General features: G+C 44.1%; 2 protein-coding genes across 4 annotated transcripts in view; one reads left to right on the top strand and one right to left on the bottom strand.

Moving 5' to 3' along the window:
- Positions 1 to 14,066, top strand: part of MSH6 (mutS homolog 6) — a 124,899-nt gene extending 110,833 nt beyond the window's left edge. For both annotated transcript variants that reach the window (XM_071423285.1, XM_071423276.1), the window contains 9 exons: positions 1,446 to 1,648; positions 4,100 to 4,272; positions 5,429 to 7,973; positions 9,291 to 9,556; positions 10,111 to 10,228; positions 12,395 to 12,484; positions 13,037 to 13,191; positions 13,359 to 13,558; positions 13,910 to 14,066. In XM_071423285.1, the coding sequence (XP_071279386.1) occupies positions 1,446 to 1,648; positions 4,100 to 4,272; positions 5,429 to 7,973; positions 9,291 to 9,556; positions 10,111 to 10,228; positions 12,395 to 12,484; positions 13,037 to 13,191; positions 13,359 to 13,558; positions 13,910 to 13,991 (3,832 nt within the window). In that variant the 3' untranslated portion in view covers positions 13,992 to 14,066. The remainder of the gene's footprint in view (positions 1 to 1,445; positions 1,649 to 4,099; positions 4,273 to 5,428; positions 7,974 to 9,290; positions 9,557 to 10,110; positions 10,229 to 12,394; positions 12,485 to 13,036; positions 13,192 to 13,358; positions 13,559 to 13,909) is intronic.
- The window catches only part of FBXO11 (F-box protein 11), a 70,911-nt gene continuing 65,817 nt past the window's right edge, over positions 14,033 to 19,126 (bottom strand). For both annotated transcript variants that reach the window (XM_071423297.1, XM_071423302.1), the window contains exons 19-23: positions 18,607 to 18,717; positions 17,351 to 17,458; positions 15,965 to 16,073; positions 15,449 to 15,547; positions 14,033 to 15,368 (exon numbers count right to left, since the gene is read on the bottom strand). In XM_071423297.1, the coding sequence (XP_071279398.1) occupies positions 15,239 to 15,368; positions 15,449 to 15,547; positions 15,965 to 16,073; positions 17,351 to 17,458; positions 18,607 to 18,717 (557 nt within the window). In that variant the 3' untranslated portion in view covers positions 14,033 to 15,238. The remainder of the gene's footprint in view (positions 15,369 to 15,448; positions 15,548 to 15,964; positions 16,074 to 17,350; positions 17,459 to 18,606; positions 18,718 to 19,126) is intronic.

Raw genomic sequence — 19,126 nt, 5'->3', positions numbered from 1 at the left:
ACCCTCGGGGTGTCCGTGTGTCGCTGTCGGCCCGTGGCTGGCGCGGTCCCCGCCATTCCCTGGATGCGGTGCCCGGCCGATTCCCTGGATGCGGTGCCCGGCCGGGCCCGCGGGCTGGCCCGCAGCGGCCTGGGCTCCCGGCGGGACAATGGGACACCTGCGGGGACGGGTTGTGCTGCTTGGAAGTAGTGCTGCGCTCGTGTTTCAAATTTGCTTTCCGTGCTGTGTCACAGAGGGACACAGTGGGTCAGGCTGGAGGCGAGCACAGTGGGGCATCTGGCCCAACCTCCCCGCTCGAGCGGGGTTATCCCAGAGCACATGGCACAGGGCTGTGTTCAGTTTTGAGTACCTCCAGGGAGGGAGGCTCCACCTCTCTGGCCAATCAGTTCCAGTGTGCAGTCACACACGCAGTCAAGAAGTTCTTCCTTGTGGTTTGGTGGAACTTTGTGCCCTTTGTCTTTTGTCCTAATGCTTGGTATTACCAAGGAAAGCCTGGCTCCATCTTCTTGGCAACCCCTTATTTAGGTATTTATAGATAGTGATGAAATCCCCTCTCAGTAATCTCTCCTCAGGGCTGAACAGGCCCAGCTCCCTCAGCCTTTCCTCTTAAGAGAGATGCTCCTTTCCCATAGTCATCGTTGTTGCCCTCTGCTGGACCCGCTCCAGGAGCTCCTTTTCTCTCTTGTGCTGAACACCACGATGGCAGGTGTCCCACCTGTCAGCAGTCACTGAGTGTCACTGGTGGCTGGGCCACAGCCTGCAGGAGTGTCCCAGCCATCATCTGTGGAAGTGTGGCAGTGGCTGGGGTGAAATCTGTGGGAAGGAGGAGAGAGCAAATAAAAGCTGTACCAGGTGCTTTGCAGTGTAGGTAGAGTTTTTTTATTTATTCATTTTTTTGTAGCCTGAGGGTTTTTAAAGTCTTACTCTTTTCTTTAGGTGCCTGGTTGAAAATTAGTTTCTACAGGAAAAGGGCATGTAGTGACAGGGTGAGAGGGAACGGCTTCAGACTGAAAGAGAGTAGGTCTAATTAGATATTAGGAAGAAATTCCTCACTGTGAGGTTGGTGAGGCACTGGCAAGGTTGCCCAGAGAAGGATGTGGGTGCTCCACCCCTGGAAGTGTTCAAGGCCAGGCTGGATGGGGCTCTGAACAACCTGGTCTGGTGGGATGTGTCCCTGTGCATGGCAGGGGGCTGGGACCAGGTGCCCTTTAGGGTCCCTTTGAACCCAAACTGTTCTGTGATAAAGCTCTGTCTCTGTGGGAATCCAGCAGAACTTGGAGGAGCACATAAAAAAAAAATTTAGGAGAAGAGTTGGTGGTGGTATGGAAGAACTGTGTAATGCAGGTTGGAGGGCAGAATGCTCAGCAGCAGTGTGCAGTGACAGCTATGAAGAGAGCTGTTCAGATGTTTGCGTTCCTTAAACGATACATTTATTGTCTCTGCAGTGTCTCCTGTGAATATTCTCCTGGGGACCTGGTGTGGGCCAAGATGGAAGGCTATCCCTGGTGGCCATGTCTGATATACAACCACCCCACTGAAAGGACAATAGTCAGAGGAAAAGGAAAATCCACTCGTGTCCACGTGCAGTTCTTTGATGACAGCCCTACGAGGGGCTGGATCAGTGTTAAATACCTGAAGCCATACAAAGGTAGGAGATGGAAACAAAACTGTTTGAAATGGAAATATGCCACTTGTTTTGGAATTACAGGCTTGGAATATATGGTATATGATTCTCCATAGAGAAAGAACAGCAAAACCAAGAGTAGAATTGAGCATGTTTTGTGCTTTGTAAGCGACAGGTTTTTGAGGGTTACATGTGTATTTGTATTTTTACAATTCTTGAAACATAAAAACACTAAGCCCTTTTGTTTATTGGATTAGAACAACTAATTAAACAAACTTAAAGCTAGCTAATGTTTGGAGATATTTCCTTTACTTCAGTACAAAAATGATGTAAAGGTAAACCCAGTATTTCCACTTTTAGCCCTGAAATCCCTAAAGTATTAGGAGTGTCAGACCAGTTTTTAAGCAGCTGTATTATGTCCAGAATTAGAAGTCTAGGCCCAGGATATGGGGTAAATAAAATTAATTCTGCTGCAGCGTTTCTTCTCAGCAGTGCAGCATTTCTGTAAATAAAATATATTACTTGAGAATTGAGTGTTGGTGAGGGCAGTGCTTGTAGTTATAGATCAGAGTTGGTGTTTGTGATACTGAAGAAATGACATGGCTAACTAGTGAAAATCAAATGTAAAAATGAGTTAACATTTTGCATAATAAATCTCACCATTTTAACAAACATAATCTGTTTTCACCTATTTTTCATAATTTTACTGTTGCTGAAAACTGAATCATTGGCTGTAAACTGTCTTGTTAGTCAAATACTTCATGTGTAATACAGTATTTCTGATGCCCTGTAGGATTTGCTTGTGTCACTGAAAAAAAAACTGCCACTGAATTTAAATAGTTTCTCCCTTTATACAGTCAGAGTTCCATCTCGTGATCATGTAGCCACATTTTTGTCTCCTCTATACTTCAGTGTGCTGCACTTCAGCCATGGTTTTAAATTAAAATGGTAACGTTATTGCCATGAGTGTTAGCATAATTTATTGCAAGTAAATTGGTCCATGGTTATATGTGTCTTTCCACAAAGTATTTGAAAACAATAAAAATATTCTGAGAGCTTGTAGTTGCACAAAGAAGCAACTACAGGTAAGGGGAATTAATCAGTTTGCCAAAAGAAAATGGCCAAAATGAAGTTTAAGCACAGATACACAGATCTGTCACAGGAAAAGTGTTGAATGCAGAACAGATTAAAAACATTCAAAATACCTGTTTGCTTTAAATTCAAACAAAAAGCATTTTTATATACAAAGGAAAAGTGTTAGAGTCTTTGGGTAAGAAAATGGGTAAGTTTCTTTGGTTGTGTTATTTTTTGTACCTGAGTAAGTGCAGACAGCACAGGGCCAGACCTGTAACAGGTGTGCAGGAAGAAGTGGAGGTGCACAGCAGTTGGTTAAGTGAATATGCAGGTGTTGCACCCTTAAATTTGCAGCTCAATTGTATGAGAAGATTTTTCTTCTGACGTTGTTCAGTCACGTTTAATATTAATGCAAAATATTTTTAGACTGCCTCATTTCATTTGGAAAGCCAAAAGGGGGATCTGGATTGTTAATGTGTTGCCTTTGCGCTGTCGAAGCAGCTACTTGTAACTCCCTGCTTTGCTACTGCAAACTGGGATTTGATTGTGAGTGAGAGTTTTGTTTGAGTTGTTTCTGGGGTGTTTGGCCTCCTCCAGGTCCGCTGCCTTTGTGTGCCACTGGTTTAGAGCTGAAGCTGCAGTCAGTAGTGGTGGATGATGGGGTTCACAAGAGTGGGGAAAAGGACCCGAAATCGGTCTGTAGAGTGGTTGGCTTCGGGTTTGTGTGTGTGCAGGTGGTGGCAGGAGGGGCTGTGCAGGAGGAGGAGGAGGAGGGAATGCAGCAGTTATTAATAGCAGGCTTTGTTCACTGCCCTGCAGCGGCAGCCTGGGTGCCCAGCGTGATTGGCCATCAGCTAATCTGGCTAATGGGCTGGGCTGGGTGCCTGGCTGCACTCAGAGCACCACTTTGCAGGCCAGCAGAGCTTTCAGGTCTGTGCCATAGGTGGCCTGTGCCTAGAAAGTGAAGATAACTCTGGCTGAACCTACCTGTCACTGCTAAAACAGCCCTGTGGTCTGTCAGTCTGTCTGCTGCTCTGCCAGTGTTAAATGCAGTGCTAACTACAGTGAGGGTGAGTCAGAGCTCAGCCCAGGAGTGCTCACGTGTGCTAATGAGTTACAGAAAATAGAAGCAATTCTTCAAGTGTTCATGGAGGTAGGCATTTCATTTGTGAATGGGTGTACTTTCCCCGGGGGTAGTTCATCAGGATGAAGGAGTGATAGATTGCTGTATTCAAGATGTGGTGAGAATGAGTGGTAGCAGCTAAAAAACAGGAGTTTAGTTATCTGAATATGAATGCTACTTGTCTGAATGCATTTAAAAGTGAACTATGATCACTAAACTTAACAAATGTTAAGTCTAGCATTTAGCATTTGTTCTTAACAAATCTGTGTTTTTTACAGGTTCATCAGACAAGGAGACTATGAAGGGAGGTATGTTTTACAGCACAAAGCCTGAAATTAAAAGAGCCATGGTGCTGGCAGATGATGCCATGAGCAAAGATAAAACCCAGAGGCTTGAACTGGCAGTATGCAATGAGCCTTCAGACACAGAGGAGGAAGAGGAAGAAATGGAGGTAAAATGTTTCTTAATTGCTGTCACTTGCAGAAATATTGCTAGAACTTAGAAGCTGTGACTTGGAGCTGAGCATGGAATATCCTGCAGTTCTCTGGTACAGTAATCACAGCTTATCTCCTCGTTAATCTTGCACACATATGTATCCATTTGTCTTTTTTGTACTGCTTCTGTGTTGTCAGGTCATATGCTGGTCTCTCATCTTTTCTAGTTGGAAAGACAAGTCTCTTTGGTGTTCTGTATGGTAAGGACTGACCTCAGAATCTACTCAACTTCTCTGACTCTCTTCACTCATCACTCCTTGGTGACCTACTTTTTCACCCAGAAATGCTTTTTTCTGATGCATCATTTTATCTTCTCTATCTGCTATTCATAGTCCCAAGTTGCCCTAAGTTTGACCTGGAGTTTTAGTGTGTCTTAATATATGAATTTATACCTTTTTGACTGTTCATCTAAGGCATTAAATTGCATTTTTGGAGCCCACCCTCATCTTGTGGAGTAGCACTAAAATACCAGTTCTTGCACTGTTAACAGCAGTCTTGGTGGAGTAACTAAAAAGTGATGTTTTATTGTATTGTATTCATGTTGTGTTGATTCAGCTATTATTTCAGAAGCACCATATGCCTTGGAATAGATTTTTTTGGAGAGGAATGGTATGAGGACACTGTCAGGGGGATGCTGGCTTCCCTTAGCTCATAATATTCAGTCTCCAGTGTGACAGTGCCCTGAGGGACAGGTGCCACTCCAGGCATTGTGTTATGTGCAGTGGCACTTTGTACTCACTACAGTCCCTCCACTGCTGGTTTTCCATTAAAGTTTGAAGCTGAAAAGGCAAATTATGCAGTTGCTTTCCTTTCTCCTACATGTGCCATATTCTTTTTTGTGTAGTTTAAATGCTTTGTTCATCAGCATCACATATGCACAGTAATGAATGAGTTTTTAAAGAATAGAAATAAGTGATTATGCTACTGGCCAGTAGAAGTTACTTGTCCAGAAAAAACCTGGGTTCTGTTAAGATACTTGGAATTGGCTGTGGCTCTGCTATCTCTTGCTTGAAGCATCATAGGTACTGTGTTATTGCACATTTTTGCACTTCTTTATGCAGCAGTATCTTTGTAGCCAGAATTATCTACAGACAAAATAATTTATTTTTCCAGGAGATGAGTGAAAATGCATCAGGCAACAGTGAAGACTGTAATAGTGAGGAGGATGTGAAAAGCAATAAGCGAGTGATGAGCAGGGAAAGAGCTGTGAAAGCCAAGAGAAGGAGAGTGTTGGATTCTGACAGTGACCACGATGGCTCTGATGTGGAGTTCAAGCCTGATGGGAAAGAAGCAGCCAGCAGTGAGGAAGCCAGCAGTGGGGTGGATGAAAATGAGTCTTCTGACACAGAGACAGAAGCAGAGAGTGTTGCAGAAAGCCCCGTAAAAGTCCCTTCGAAACGAAAGAGAAGAGAGGTGAAAAAGCCTGCTAAAAGGAGTAGCCTGGGAAATGACTGTTCTGAAACACCCAAAAGAGCAGCGGCAGTCTCTTCAGAAGCCAAGTCTAAGCTGACATCCTTTGCAGCACCTGAAAGTTTTGAATCTCAAGCAAATGCTTGCAGTGGAGGCACTGGTGGCTTCTCGGTGTGGGAGCACGAAAAGCTGGACTGGCTGCAGGAAGGGAAGAGGAGGGATGCGCACAGGAGGCGTCAGGGTGACCCTGACTACGACCCCTGCACTCTGTATGTGCCCGAGGATTACCTCAACAAGTGCACGCCGGGCGTGCGGAGGTGGTGGCAGCTCAAAAGCCAGAACTTCGACGCCGTGATTTGCTACAAGGTGGGGAAGTTCTACGAGCTGTATCACATGGACGCAGTCACCGGCGTCAATGAGCTGGGCCTCATCTTCATGAAGGGCACCTGGGCCCACTCGGGCTTTCCAGAGACGGCGTTCGGCCGCTTCTCCGACGTCCTGGTGCAGAAGGGCTACAAGGTGGCGCGCGTGGAGCAGACGGAAACGCCCGAAATGATGGAAGCGCGCTGCAGGTCCGCGGGCCACTCCAGCAGGTTTGACAAGGTGGTGCGGCGGGAGATCTGCAGGATCATCACCAAGGGAACGCAGACCTACAGCGTCATGGACTGCGACCCCTCTGAGAACAACAGCAAGTTCCTGCTGAGCGTGAAGGAGAAGGAGGACGCGGCCGGGACGCGCCTCTACGGCGTCTGCTTCGTCGACACCTCCATGGGGAAGTTCCACGTCGGCCAGTTCCCGGACGACCGCCACTGCTCCAGGTTCAGGACTTTGGTAGCTCACTACACCCCTGTGCAGGTGCTGTTTGAGAAGGGGAACCTGTCTGTGGACACACAGAAGATACTGAAGGGCTCGCTGGTTTCTTGCATTCAGGAAGGGCTGACCTCGGGTTCCCAGTTCTGGAATGCGTCTAAAACACTAAAAGTCCTTCTTGAGGAAGGATATTTCAAGGAGAAGCAGAATTCTGAAAATGGATGTTCTCTGCCCTCTGTAATCAAATCTCTGACTTCAGAGAGTGACTCCCTGGGATTAACTCCTGGTGAAAACAGTGAGTTAGCTTTGTCAGCTCTTGGGGGATGTGTCTTCTATCTCAAAAAATGTCTGATTGATCAGGAGCTGTTATCACAGGCAAACTTTGAGGAATATGTCCCTGTGGATATTGCTACTGCAAAAACCATGAGTTCAAGTAGTTTGTTTGGCAGAACTGGCCAGCGGATGGTGCTGGATGGAGTCACCCTGATGAACTTGGAAGTCCTGCAGAATGGAACCAATGGAAGCACAGAAGGTACTTTGTTGGAAAGGATTGATTCTTGCTGTACACCATTCGGGAAGCGACTCCTGAAACAGTGGCTCTGCGCTCCACTTTGTAATCCTAAATCGATCAATGATCGTTTGGATGCTGTCGAGGACCTCCTGGCAGTGCCAGATAAAATGTCTGAAGTCACTGAGTACCTCAAGAAACTGCCTGACCTTGAAAGACTGCTCAGCAAAATTCACAGCATTGGGTCACCACTCAAAAGTCAGAACCATCCTGACAGCAGGGCCATCTTCTATGAAGAGCTCAAATACAGCAAGAAAAAAATTGCTGACTTTCTGTCTACCTTGGAGGGATTCAAAATAATGAATGAAATTGTCGAATTCATGGAGGAGTTTGCCAGTGACTTCAAATCCAGAGTCCTGAGGCAGCTGGTCACCCGCAAAGCCAAAAATCCCGATGGCCGCTTCCCAGACCTGAGTGCAGAGCTCACCAGGTGGGACACTGCCTTTGACCACAACCAGGCTCGGAAGACAGGAGTGATTACCCCCAAGCTGGGCTTCGACCCCGATTATGATGGAGCACTGGAGGATATCCGAGCTCTCGAGGAGGACCTTCGGAAGTACCTAGATAAGCAGCGCAAGCTGCTTGGGTCCAAATCCGTGCAGTACTGGGGGACAGGCAAGAACCGGTACCAGATGGAGATCCCCGAAAGTGTCATCTCCCGTAACCTGCCCGAGGAGTACGAGCTGAGGTCCAGCAGGAAGGGCTACAAGCGCTACTGGACCAAGGAGATCGAGAAGATGCTGGCTGCCATGGTGAACGCCGAGGAGCGCCGCGACGCCGCCCTCAAGGACTGCATGAGGCGCCTCTTCTACAACTTCGACAAGAACAGCAAGGACTGGCAGACAGCTGTGGAGTGCATTGCTGTGCTGGGTAAGAGCTTTGCCTCCTTCTGACACTGTAAAACTACCCCTGTGCTGGTGAAGTCTGATCTGGGGAAGCTCATTGCCAGCTCTTGACTTGTGTTTGAAAGCTCTTGATTGTGGTAAGGGCTTTGATAATTAACAGTGATTCCCTGTTTCTGTCCTGTTGCTAAATAGCAGGAGAGTTGCTGGGCCTTGTGATGTTTGCAAGCTATTTCTTCATTCCCGTTGCATGGTTGTAGAAGTGCAGCCAAGTGTTTCTCCCAGTTCAGTGTAGCCTGGTGGGCCTCACTGCTTCCAGAGCCTTGTGTGTGGATTAGTAGCTTCTTATTAAATGGAGCTATAAAAATCTAACCTGCTGGTAAGCTTTTTTTTCTATCTGAGCAGGATGCTTTCTGGCCATCCTTTAAAAATAAAAATGCTCAGTGTTGAGCCTTGAAGAAGGTAGTCTACTAAGAAGGCTTCCCCAAATCCTCCTTAAATTTGTGAGATAGAAGAATCTCCTGTATTCCCTTCTGAGGACTGGCATACTTCTGTCCTGTGGATTTTCTGCTAGGATGAGGCACTCTGGGATGTCTTTGTTCCAGGGAAAAATGAAAGCAGTCTCTGAATGCCACTAGAGCAGAAAAGGGAGGGCAGGCAGGCAGGGAGTGTTGGCTGGGAATGGATTTGCTGGGAGAGCTGGGAAGCAGTCACATCAGCCACACCACAGCTCAGGGCAAGTGCTGAATTGGTTCCCAGCAGAGAGGAATTCAGTGTCCAGGCTCAGCTGTAATGTGTGTACATAAAGCCTCTAAAATCATGAAGAGTCTCATTGTGTGGGTGATCAGCTTTTAGAACCTCAGGGCTCAGCTTACTGAGGGGTCTTGTGCTGCTGCTTCCTGCTGGACACACAGAGTTTTAATATTTATACAGTTTTCCTCTGGCAACTTTCAAGCAGAATTGGGATTCTTCACAAAGTAATTCACTGTCACAGAAGCTGATTTCCTCCTTGTTCTAAATGAAAAACCAGTGCAATACATTATTGTTTTATACATGAACTTTTGAAATGAAATGATGTGGATTTTAAAGGCTTTTGAACTAAAATAACTATAGGGGAGCGTTTTTATCATGACATCTATAGAAATCTGGAAGGAATGAGGAAAGACACTGTAAATATTCCCACCTTTTACTTGTTCTGGAGTCCTTCGTGGGTGTTTCCCTTATGAGGAAAATGGAATAAAATAGAAAAGTGTTTCTACAAAATTGCTGTTCAATGAGTAAATGAATTCCAGTGCATGAAGAAATTTGAAAGTGTAACTGACTGGAATTTCTCTTCATTTTCTAGATGTTTTGATGTCCCTTGCTCACTACAGTCAGGGTGGTGATGGACCTCTGTGCCGACCTGTAATCCTGCTGCCTACGGATAATGCTCCTCCCTTCCTGGAACTCAGAAATTCCCGCCATCCATGCATCACAAAAACTTTCTTTGGAGATGATTTTATTCCCAATGACATCGTGATAGGCATCAAGGATGAAGGCAGCAGCAGTGAGGCCTCCTGTGTGCTGGTAACTGGCCCCAACATGGGTGGCAAATCTACGCTCATGAGACAGGTGATTGTCGTGTGTCCCAGGGTACCTGTGGGGTTTGGGTGAGGGAATTACAGGGCCTGGCTGTCATGGGTGTCACAGGAGGTCCCAGATGTGGCCTTCAGGGTGTGCAGCAATTGCACAGGCTGGTAGAAAGTGCTCATGTTCAGAGAGATTGTCTGCTTTAGTAGGGAGGGATAAGTTTTAGGTGTCCTAGGAGAGTTGGTTGGGAAGAGGTGATAAGAGTACCGTTTATCTTTTTCAAGTGACTTACCCAGGACTTTGCATCAGCTGGCAAAAGATGCTTCTGCAGGTTGAACAAGCTGAAACTGGAGATCAGCAGGGAGGTTGCTTTATAAACACTGCTTGCTGGGATAATTTGTGTTTTGAAGGCTTTCAGAGTAGTTCAGTCCTGCCAGAGATGCTGCTGCTGCAGCCTGGAGCTGTTAAAGCCGCGGGAAGCTTTTTGTACTCCAGTCCCTGTTTTAGGGGCAACACAGCTTCGTGCCCTCGCTCTGTGTGTGGAACTGAATCTGCAAGCACCATTGCAAATGTGACTGTCCCTGTTTGCTGTGCAGGCTGGTCTCCTGGTGGTCATGGCCCAGCTGGGGTGCTACGTGCCCGCGGAATCCTGCAGGCTCACGCCCATCGACCGCGTGTTCACGCGGCTCGGTGCCTCCGACAGGATCATGGCCGGTGAGTGCCTCACACACAGCTAGCTGCACAGGGGGCACCAACTGTCTGCTCCTGCTTCCAGTGGCAAGCTGGAAAGGGAACAGTATCTTGCAGGGAGAGCTGTGCATTCTTTTCTTTTGTTGTTCAGAGTGGAGACAGGATTGTACTTGGGCTTTGTTTTTTCATATGTGCGTCCGTTCGATTTTTGACAGATGCACGGGATCACTTCCTAATGAATTTTAATATTAAAAGCCTAACTCCCAGCTGGATGCAAGTCCGAGAAATATCTTTTTTTAGAATTGATTATATTCTACTCTCACTGATACCTTTTGTAAGCGTTCTGAAATAGAACAGTGATGTTGGGGCAGCTGTTGCACAGGAGTTTTTTGTACCTTCCTGCAAGGACTGCACAAGTCCCTTGTTTCAATCAGAATACCTTATGTTTGAAATCTGATTTCTTCTGATGAGCAAGAGAGGCAGATGTCCTCCTTGGAAGTAGTAGTTGACAGTTCTTGGAGTATTTTGTTCCTTTAGTGGAGAGGAAGATACAAGTGGAGGATGACATGACAAGTGGAATGGTGAAGTCTGCCAGTGGTGATGGGCAAAGTGCCACTGGGCTAGAAAAATAACATGATTGTTGTACTAAGAGTAGTATCACTGCTCATTAAGGAGGGCACAGGTTTTCTGTGATCTCTCTGCTGAAAAATGTGGGTCAGTGAATATGAAAGGAGTTAAGTCCACTGAACTTGTTGCACAGAAGGAATTTGGAAATGAATCATTCCAAGTTCTTAATTAAAAAAAATATTGACACTTCCCCAAATCAAGGCTCTTCTACTCAGCTAGAGAATGTTATTAAGGCTTTCTTTGCCCAGCTTGTCTCCATTTTGTTTAATTTCAGTAAAAGAAGAAATCAAAAGTGTGAAAGAATACTTAAATGCTTATGGTAGAGATGAGAAGGGCCCTTCCTTCATGAGAGATGATCTAGCAAAATGTAGCATTTTCAATTTTTTTTCAGTTAACTGAGGACTATACTTCTGATTTGATATTTCAATTGTGAGGGTAAGCACTGCAAAGAACGAGCTGTGAAATCTGTTCTTGATGCATTTGTTTGCACACTGTGTTAGACAGGAAAGCACTGAAAAGTTGTTCCACGGCAGTCACTTTGTAATGGATGTTAGCAGGACTTTTATGAAGTTCATTTTTTCAGTAATAAAATTTTAGGACTTTATTTTCTGAAGAGAATAAATGGTTATTCTTAAATATTGTTGAAACCATTAAATCTGGCAATTTCTTTAAATAAATGCAGAAAATCAGGATTGGTGGACACTGCTTTAATTATTAATGTTAGAAAACTTATGTTAGAGCAAAGCAGTGCTCATGCAGCATGAGCACAGGAAATAAATGCTTGCCTTTAATGGAATGAATTGCATTAATTGCTGCTACTTGTAATTATTTGTAATGATCTCCACAAAGAACAAGTAAGTCCCGACTTTGTAAGTGTGGGTTTATCACGTGGAAGGGTGTGAATAATTGTGTACTTCTGCTCATAATCTGCTAAAACCAATTTCAGGTGTAAATTTCAGGCTTTGTATTATCTGGGTTGCTGAAACTCCCATGAGATGCTTGAGCCTTAGCAGCAGAATATTGCTTTTGTCATACTTCATTCAAGGAGAGAACATACAAATAAAGCCTTTATTATCCAAATAGTTCCCTCCTGACATCACAACCAAACCAGTAATTCCAGTCTCTTAGTCTTTGATTTTCTGCTTGTTTTTTTTTTTGCTGGAAAGCCACACACACCTTCAGCCTGTCGTGTGCATTCAGAGCAAGAAAGGGACAAAAATTTTTCCCATTGTAGCCTTTGTGCCCCTCTTTTTGTCCAGCTGTTACTTTTGACTGGTGCTATTAAAAGTAAGCAGGTGTGTTGGCCTGAAAACTTAATTAATTATGCTTGTGCTTATTCCTGCACTCTAAAGGAACTGAGACTTGTGTTTTCTGGCAAAAGGGAAACTGCTGTTTTCATTCTGGAAAAACAGTGTCATGTTTTTGTTCATCTTCAGTTAGCTACTGAGTTTCACTTTAGCTTAACCAAGATTCTAGTGCAGATTAAATGAGGTTTTAGTTGTGGTTCTCAGATCTTTGACTTACTTTGTGGTGCTTTTTTTTTTTTTGTCATTTCCTTTAAAGGTGAAAGTACCTTCTTTGTTGAATTGAGTGAGACTTCCAGCATTCTGCAGCATGCAACAGAGCATTCCCTTGTTCTCGTGGATGAACTGGGTAATTAGACCATTTTGTAATAGATGGAAGCTAAATCTGTGAGATGAAAGACTGGCTGCAAGGTTTTTGGGCTGTCTGAATGGCAGCCAAGTACACAGGGCCAGTTTCACCATAATGATGGTGGTGTTTAACTGGTGTGTCAGCCTCTCTAACATGAACACATCTTGGGTGCCCTGGGAACTCATCACCACCTCCCACTCCCGTCATTATTACCCTATTTCCAGCTGTGGTTTCCTGCTTTTGCTTTGCATAATTACTTGCAGCAAACCTCAGGGGAGCAGAAACATCTTTTTTCTGCAGTGCAGAAGAGGGTGATTGTTATGGAGCCAACACCCAGGTCACCTTCCCCTGCTGCCGGTGGCTCTCAGCCCTCACTGCTGTTAGTTTGTCTTGCACACAGCAGGGAGGGGAACAAACAAACGCTACAAATGCCTTGTTGCATTGTCTGTAGGGTGTCTGTCTGTCTAGCAGCACGTGAGCTGTGGACTGACTTTTCTGTGCTCCGAGTGTGCCACAGCTGAGTGTGCCACAGCTGTTCCGTTGTGTCCCCAGGCAGAGGCACGGCCACGTTTGACGGCACAGCCATAGCGAGCGCAGTGGTGGAGGAGCTGGCGCAGAGGATCCGGTGCCGGACGCTGTTCTCCACTCACTACCACTCCCTGGTGGAGGACCATTCCCACAGCAGGGCCGTGCGCCTGGGACACATGGTATGGCTGGGAGGATGGGCTTCTTCTCCCTGCTGGGACTTCTCCTGCTTTTCTGTGCTCTTCTCCCCTGAGAAATGGCTGGTTTGGGAACAGGACATGGTATCCCATGCCTTTCTTAGGCTGCAGGTCAATTTTGCAAACTCTAACTTGTGACTTGCTCTTCCTAGGCATGCATGGTTGAAAACGAGAGTGAGGATCCAAGCCAGGAAACCATTACGTTCCTGTACAAGTTCATTGAAGGAGCCTGCCCAAAGAGCTATGGCTTCAACGCTGCAAGACTTGCAGATATTCCAGAGGAAGTCATTCAGAAGGGGCACAGAAAAGCCAAAGAGTTTGAAAAAGCAACCATCTCACTGAGAATATTTAGGTAAGGCCCAGGGTTTCTGTATCGAAGTTGCAAATGGCTTATAGGAACCCATTTTAATATTTGGGCAGTGGCTTTTGCTCAGTCACAGCACGAGGGGCAGTTAGAACTACTTTTGTGAACATCAGATGTTCACAGGGAGGTACTATGGGAGGGCAGAGATGATGAGCAGTATTTTAAGCCTTGAGTCACTGTGCCTTGAGTCTGAATTTGCACACAGAGGTGCTGGGGGGGGTGTGCTGGCAGCCTTTACACCAGGCTCAACACCCATGTCTCCTAAAGCTGTTGCAGGAATGGCAATCTCAAGCTCTGGCCCTCAGTGTCCCTGTCAGTAAAGGTGGTTGTTTCCCCCAGGTACCTGTGCCAGGTGGTGGATGGAACAACCTGTGACACAAACGCGGTTCGGAAACTCACGGCGATGATCGACCGGCTTTAGGAACTCGCACGGCTTTCTCAAGAAGGTGGGAGCAGACAACATTATGATCTAATAAACTTTATTTTTTAAAAATGACCATTTTTCCATTGTCTTTCCTAGGAAATTAAACCCTTTAATTCATACCTACCCTCTACATAATGGTTATTGAGTACTCCACAATATATTAAGTCTAGATGTTATGGTACATGCATACACTTTCAGGCTGTTGATTACCCACTGTCACCAATACACATAAATGGAAAAAAGCTATGAAACTGTATAGGGCTGTATATATACTTGTCTCAGCTTCATTAGAGCAGGAAATTGCTGTGATTTCCAGCAGGTTATGTAAGTAATGTCCAGACTGTTCAAAAAAAACTATGAACAGAGTAAAAGTACAAGACTGTTTTGAGGAGACTTTCTACTGTGTACTTTAAAACATAGTAAAATTTCTTTCACAAAACTTAGTTACATGGGTACTTTGTTTTATAGTGCATTATAGTCTAGGAAGTCTCATTAAAACACTCGCTTTTCTTTATTTTGTTAGGGTGGTTTGAGTACAGACTATTGCTGGGGCAGGGGAGGAGATTATTCTAACTTCAGAGGACACCAGAAAAATTGCTGGATATAATTTAAGATTAGTGTTTTCTCTTTCATAGAAAGAACGTACATACTGGGACATGAGTACAGTTACAGCAAGTCTAGGTGTGCTAACAAAACAGGACACATTCAAGTACAATAAGATTTTTTGCTTGAAATTAGAAACAAACTACATGAGATTAAAGCATTAAAATCATATTTCTCAATCTGAATAAATGTTAAAAAATCAAAAGAAATGCAGAAGTGCTAGCTCACATTTTTACCATGTTACAAAAGCGATTGGTACCCATGTCCATAAAGGCAGCAACAAAGAATGCTGCTTGTCTACAGAAGTACTACTGCAAATTGGACTGCGTTTCAATGCTACTTGTAAAAACACCAGCTCTCAGAAGTTGGTATCTGTACAAAATTGCAGCTTATTTTTCTTCACTTCTGTCCCTTCAAAGTCTTTGTTTACACAGTAATGCTAAAACGCCCAGTTCTGTTATCCTGAGTCAACATATTGCCACTTTCTTTTTTGGTAGGTTGAGCTCCATAGTGTCAACACCTCACACATCCGCTTTAATACAGTCTCTTTCTGCAGAAATGGGCAAGTGTAACTTCCTCCAAAAAAAAAGTTTTAATAGTTATGATATTAGAATGGCAGGACTTTCTTTCTGAAAAGGAATTCAGTTGTGCTGCAATGTATTAGATTCTATAGGTGGAGCAGAGTCATATAGTGTATCTGTATCGTGTGTAGGCTCTCCGGCGAGCGTACAGGGATTGGACAGTGTTCCAGCACCACAGTCACAGAAAAACCTACAACACAGAGAGACAGCTCTTAGTGGCCCATGCCCTCCTGCTCTGGGAGCAGCCCCACACCCTGCCTGGGAACGTACCTATCATGTCTAATGAATTCTACGTCGTGTCCTTGATGGCACTTCTTGATGCAGTTCACACAGATGGCGTTACGGTCTGTGGTGTTGCAGGTGTGACATCTGCAGGGAAAAGCAGCACGTTAGGCAGGAACCAGAACCTGAGCAGCTCTCAAGGGAAGGGCTCCAGGAGGCTGGAGGGCCAGAAATGCACTGAAGGAAAGAGGGTGCACAGGACTGTGAAGTCTGAGAATTTTACACAAACTTGGATTTCACAGCACACTTTTTGTTACTTTTATCACAAACAGTCGCGCTGTGCAATGCCCTGGGCTCAGGTTGACAGAAACAATCTGTTTTCCTCAAGCCCAAAGTCAATTCCAGAAAATGGGAACTTATTAAATCCTCTTCTGTTGCAGCTGAGGAAGAGCACACATTTGTGTGTTCACCCACACCCAGCAACTGTTCTAGGGGCCTTGCAGGAAGAGAAAGGCTTTCCAGTACAAACCCCCTTTCTGTAGGTGAGGGGAAGGAACCTGTTACCTGTAGAAGTCATGCATCGGGTAGCTGGTGTAGCTTGAGATCTTATATAAACACTGGCCTCTACTGACAGCTTTCTCTATGGCATCTTGATTGTTCATTATTTTGTTATCTGTTGGGGGGAAAAACCAGGACTAATCACATGTGGATCAATGACTTTTTTTTTTTTTTCCTTGATGCATTGAAGCCAAGGGCCCATTAGGAACAATTAGTTCTATACCTGCATTTCAGCTCTGGCATTTAAGAATATAAAATCCTCAATGCCCACATGCCCAGAGTGCCATGCGCTCCTGAAGCAAGTAACACTGTTCCTCTTTGCGCATGTGGCACGAAATACTTGACAGCCTCCTTTTAAATACTCCTTTTGAACTTGGTTGTTAATAAATGCTTAGAGACACACAAGCCTTCCTAGCAGGTGTAAGTTTTCTGCTGAGGAGCCTCTCATTTACCATAAGGCTTTTTACACATCCCTTAGAAAGAGGAAAAGGATGGCTCTTTCCCCAGGAAAGTTTAGGAATAAAGTACTTTCCAACACAATGGAAGTGGAAATTAGGTCTGACCAGCTCCAGTACTTCTAAGATGTGTCCAAGGCACAGCAAATTTGATAATGCCCTCTGTTACTGAACTACCTGATCTTCTGTCTACTCCCAAAGTGCACCTCAAAAAGTTTTGCCCACTCCCAGCAGCATCAGAGCACTGAGTGATGTCATTGGGAAGCCCAGGTGCTGGGAAGCAGGGAGCCAGAGCCTGTGTTTTAAGAGGCACAAATATTTCACAGGAAAGGGTTCAACAGCTTTATGTACAGCAAGTACATAAAACTCCTGCAAACTGAACCTTTTTCTTCTTGAATAACCTCCTCAAGCTGTCTGGCATTAAAACCATCATTCCCATCTCGTCGAAGAGGATCCTGTCTCATGCACACTTCCCCACTATACAAGGGAATTTTATGTATGTGAACTGTTCATATTTTCTGAAAAAAGATGTTTGGGATTGAAAATGTTCATGCTTTTAGATCCTAAAAGCCAAGTGAGGCATGTTTCTTTACTGGACACTTGCTTTTGGATATGTGAGAAAAATACTTTCTATTGTACTAAATCATTAGTATTGGAGTCTGAGATGGGCCAAAGATCAAGAACTGGTTCAAGAAGTGACTTTGAGACAGAAGAGCTGATCACAGTTTTAATATAACAGCAAAACCTTCGTTTACCTTTGAACCCATCTGTCTAAAAATCTTAACACAGCTTAATGTGGCTCATAACCTTCAGCTGAAACTTAGTCACAACTCTGCTTCAGGTGGTACCAGCTGTGAGCCACAAAGGGTACCATAAAGCCACGAGCCAGCAGCACCAAACAAGTGACCAAACACAAGCCAGGAGGACTCAGGCTCACCTTTCATCGTGACATTGACACCAGATGCTAGAAATAAACCTCCAAAGCGGTTGTTGAAAATCTGATTGCCTTCTAATGTTGCAGTCGCATGATTTGTTATTTCAATACCTTGAGTGGGTCAGGGGAACAAAGGAGAGAAAAGAGAGTGGCAAAGTTAAATTCCTGGTGGTTGTGCATTTGTACTTCTCTCATCATCTACAGCTTGGTTGTTTATTTTTTTTAAGCCATCATAAACTCAAGGGGAAAAAAGGAAAATTACATAGCTACAAAACTGCACTGTAACTTGTTATAAAACTGTTCAAATGCTGCTGTTGAATCCTTTCAAAGAGCTACAGCTGGCATGCATGGTCTCTGGGAGGAACAACAGACTACTAGTTTATCTGATAATAAAATGGTACTATGATCATGTTTATTTTCAAAGGGGATATGATTTTTGGGTGCTTAGAGCTGTCATCTTCATGTACATTTGAAAGTTCTTGTGCACATACCTTACCCTTTTTAAAATATCTTTTTAAAAAAGTTCTCAAGATGGGCACCTAAAATTCATTTCTTTAATTCTCAGCTTTTATCAGTAACCCGTGTCTTCCAAGTCATTTGTCCAGGACTGCTCTTGACAGCAACCTATCCTTCCCCCCCACCACACTGAAACAACACCTTTAGAGGCTCTTCTCAGAAAACTTGCTTCTTCTGAAAGAAAGATGGGAGAAAACTCAAGAATGCAATTTTAGTTGAAATGGAATGGAATGCAAGACGCATGAAACTGTGATGATTAAACAGTAAAATTGCAAAAAATCACTGTTAAACATTCTTCATCTCTTTTGGAGAAAGAAACGCTCATCTTTACAATTTTTCAACTTTGAGGAGTGAGAAAGTTGAACTTGAGATGCAATTCAAATCTCTTTAAAATGTGTATTTGCTCAGTTTCCTAGGTTTTAAAGCAGTGATAAGATATTCATACCAGCATCCAGCACATCAACTATGAATATATCCTAGACAACGTTACCAATTGCTTCTAAAATAAAATAATGAAAAGTATTTCACAAAAAAACGACAAGACAGAATACGTGCCATTTCCCAACATGCTGTAAATATACCTTGACTACAATTCTCAAATGAATTTTCAAATGACTTTTAGAATACACTGAAGAATATCCCAGTCTCTTTTAAAACATCTAAATACCATGGGGTAAAGAAACTGAGTAAGCTTTGTGAAGAGCTCACTCCAAGCTTCCAAATTTGATTTAAACAGCACAAACCTGCAGCAAAACCATCGAATATTCGGTTTTTCCTTAGCACAGGGTGGCTATTGGTGCTGATAAGAACACCAGCTTGAGCATTCCTGAAGATATCATTCTCTTCCAGAAGACCTATGACAGACCAACAGATGTTACATTTGAGCTTGGGAGCATTTCCTGACCTGTAACCTTTATGTGAAATATTTTCAAAGGATCTTATGTGTCACAATCCTGTTAATAACTCCTTTCATTTGGAGAATATGCACCAGTAGCACTGACATCAGTGATACCAGTTTAAAATAGTTCTCAGTGTATAATTTTGGAAGTGTATCTTTTCAGTACACAGCATGGAATTTGCGATCATAGGCACCACTGCAGAAAACTAAATCTTTCTGCCTTCCAAATTTTTCTTTAGTTTTTCTAATACCTCTCTCTTGTTGTTTTTTAAAATGAACAGGCTGCCAAAAGCCAAGCATTTTTTGTTATAGGACAGGATTACTTTAAAATGCTGGGTTAAAATTAAAACTCACTTAGAGCAAGT

Source organism: Agelaius tricolor, unplaced genomic scaffold (genome assembly GCF_023055355.1).
Source record: "Agelaius tricolor isolate 1412-34295 unplaced genomic scaffold, bAgeTri1.0.p SCAF_1, whole genome shotgun sequence".
NCBI lineage: Eukaryota > Metazoa > Chordata > Aves > Passeriformes > Icteridae > Agelaius > Agelaius tricolor.
This window is presented reverse-complemented; position numbering and strand designations above follow the sequence as displayed.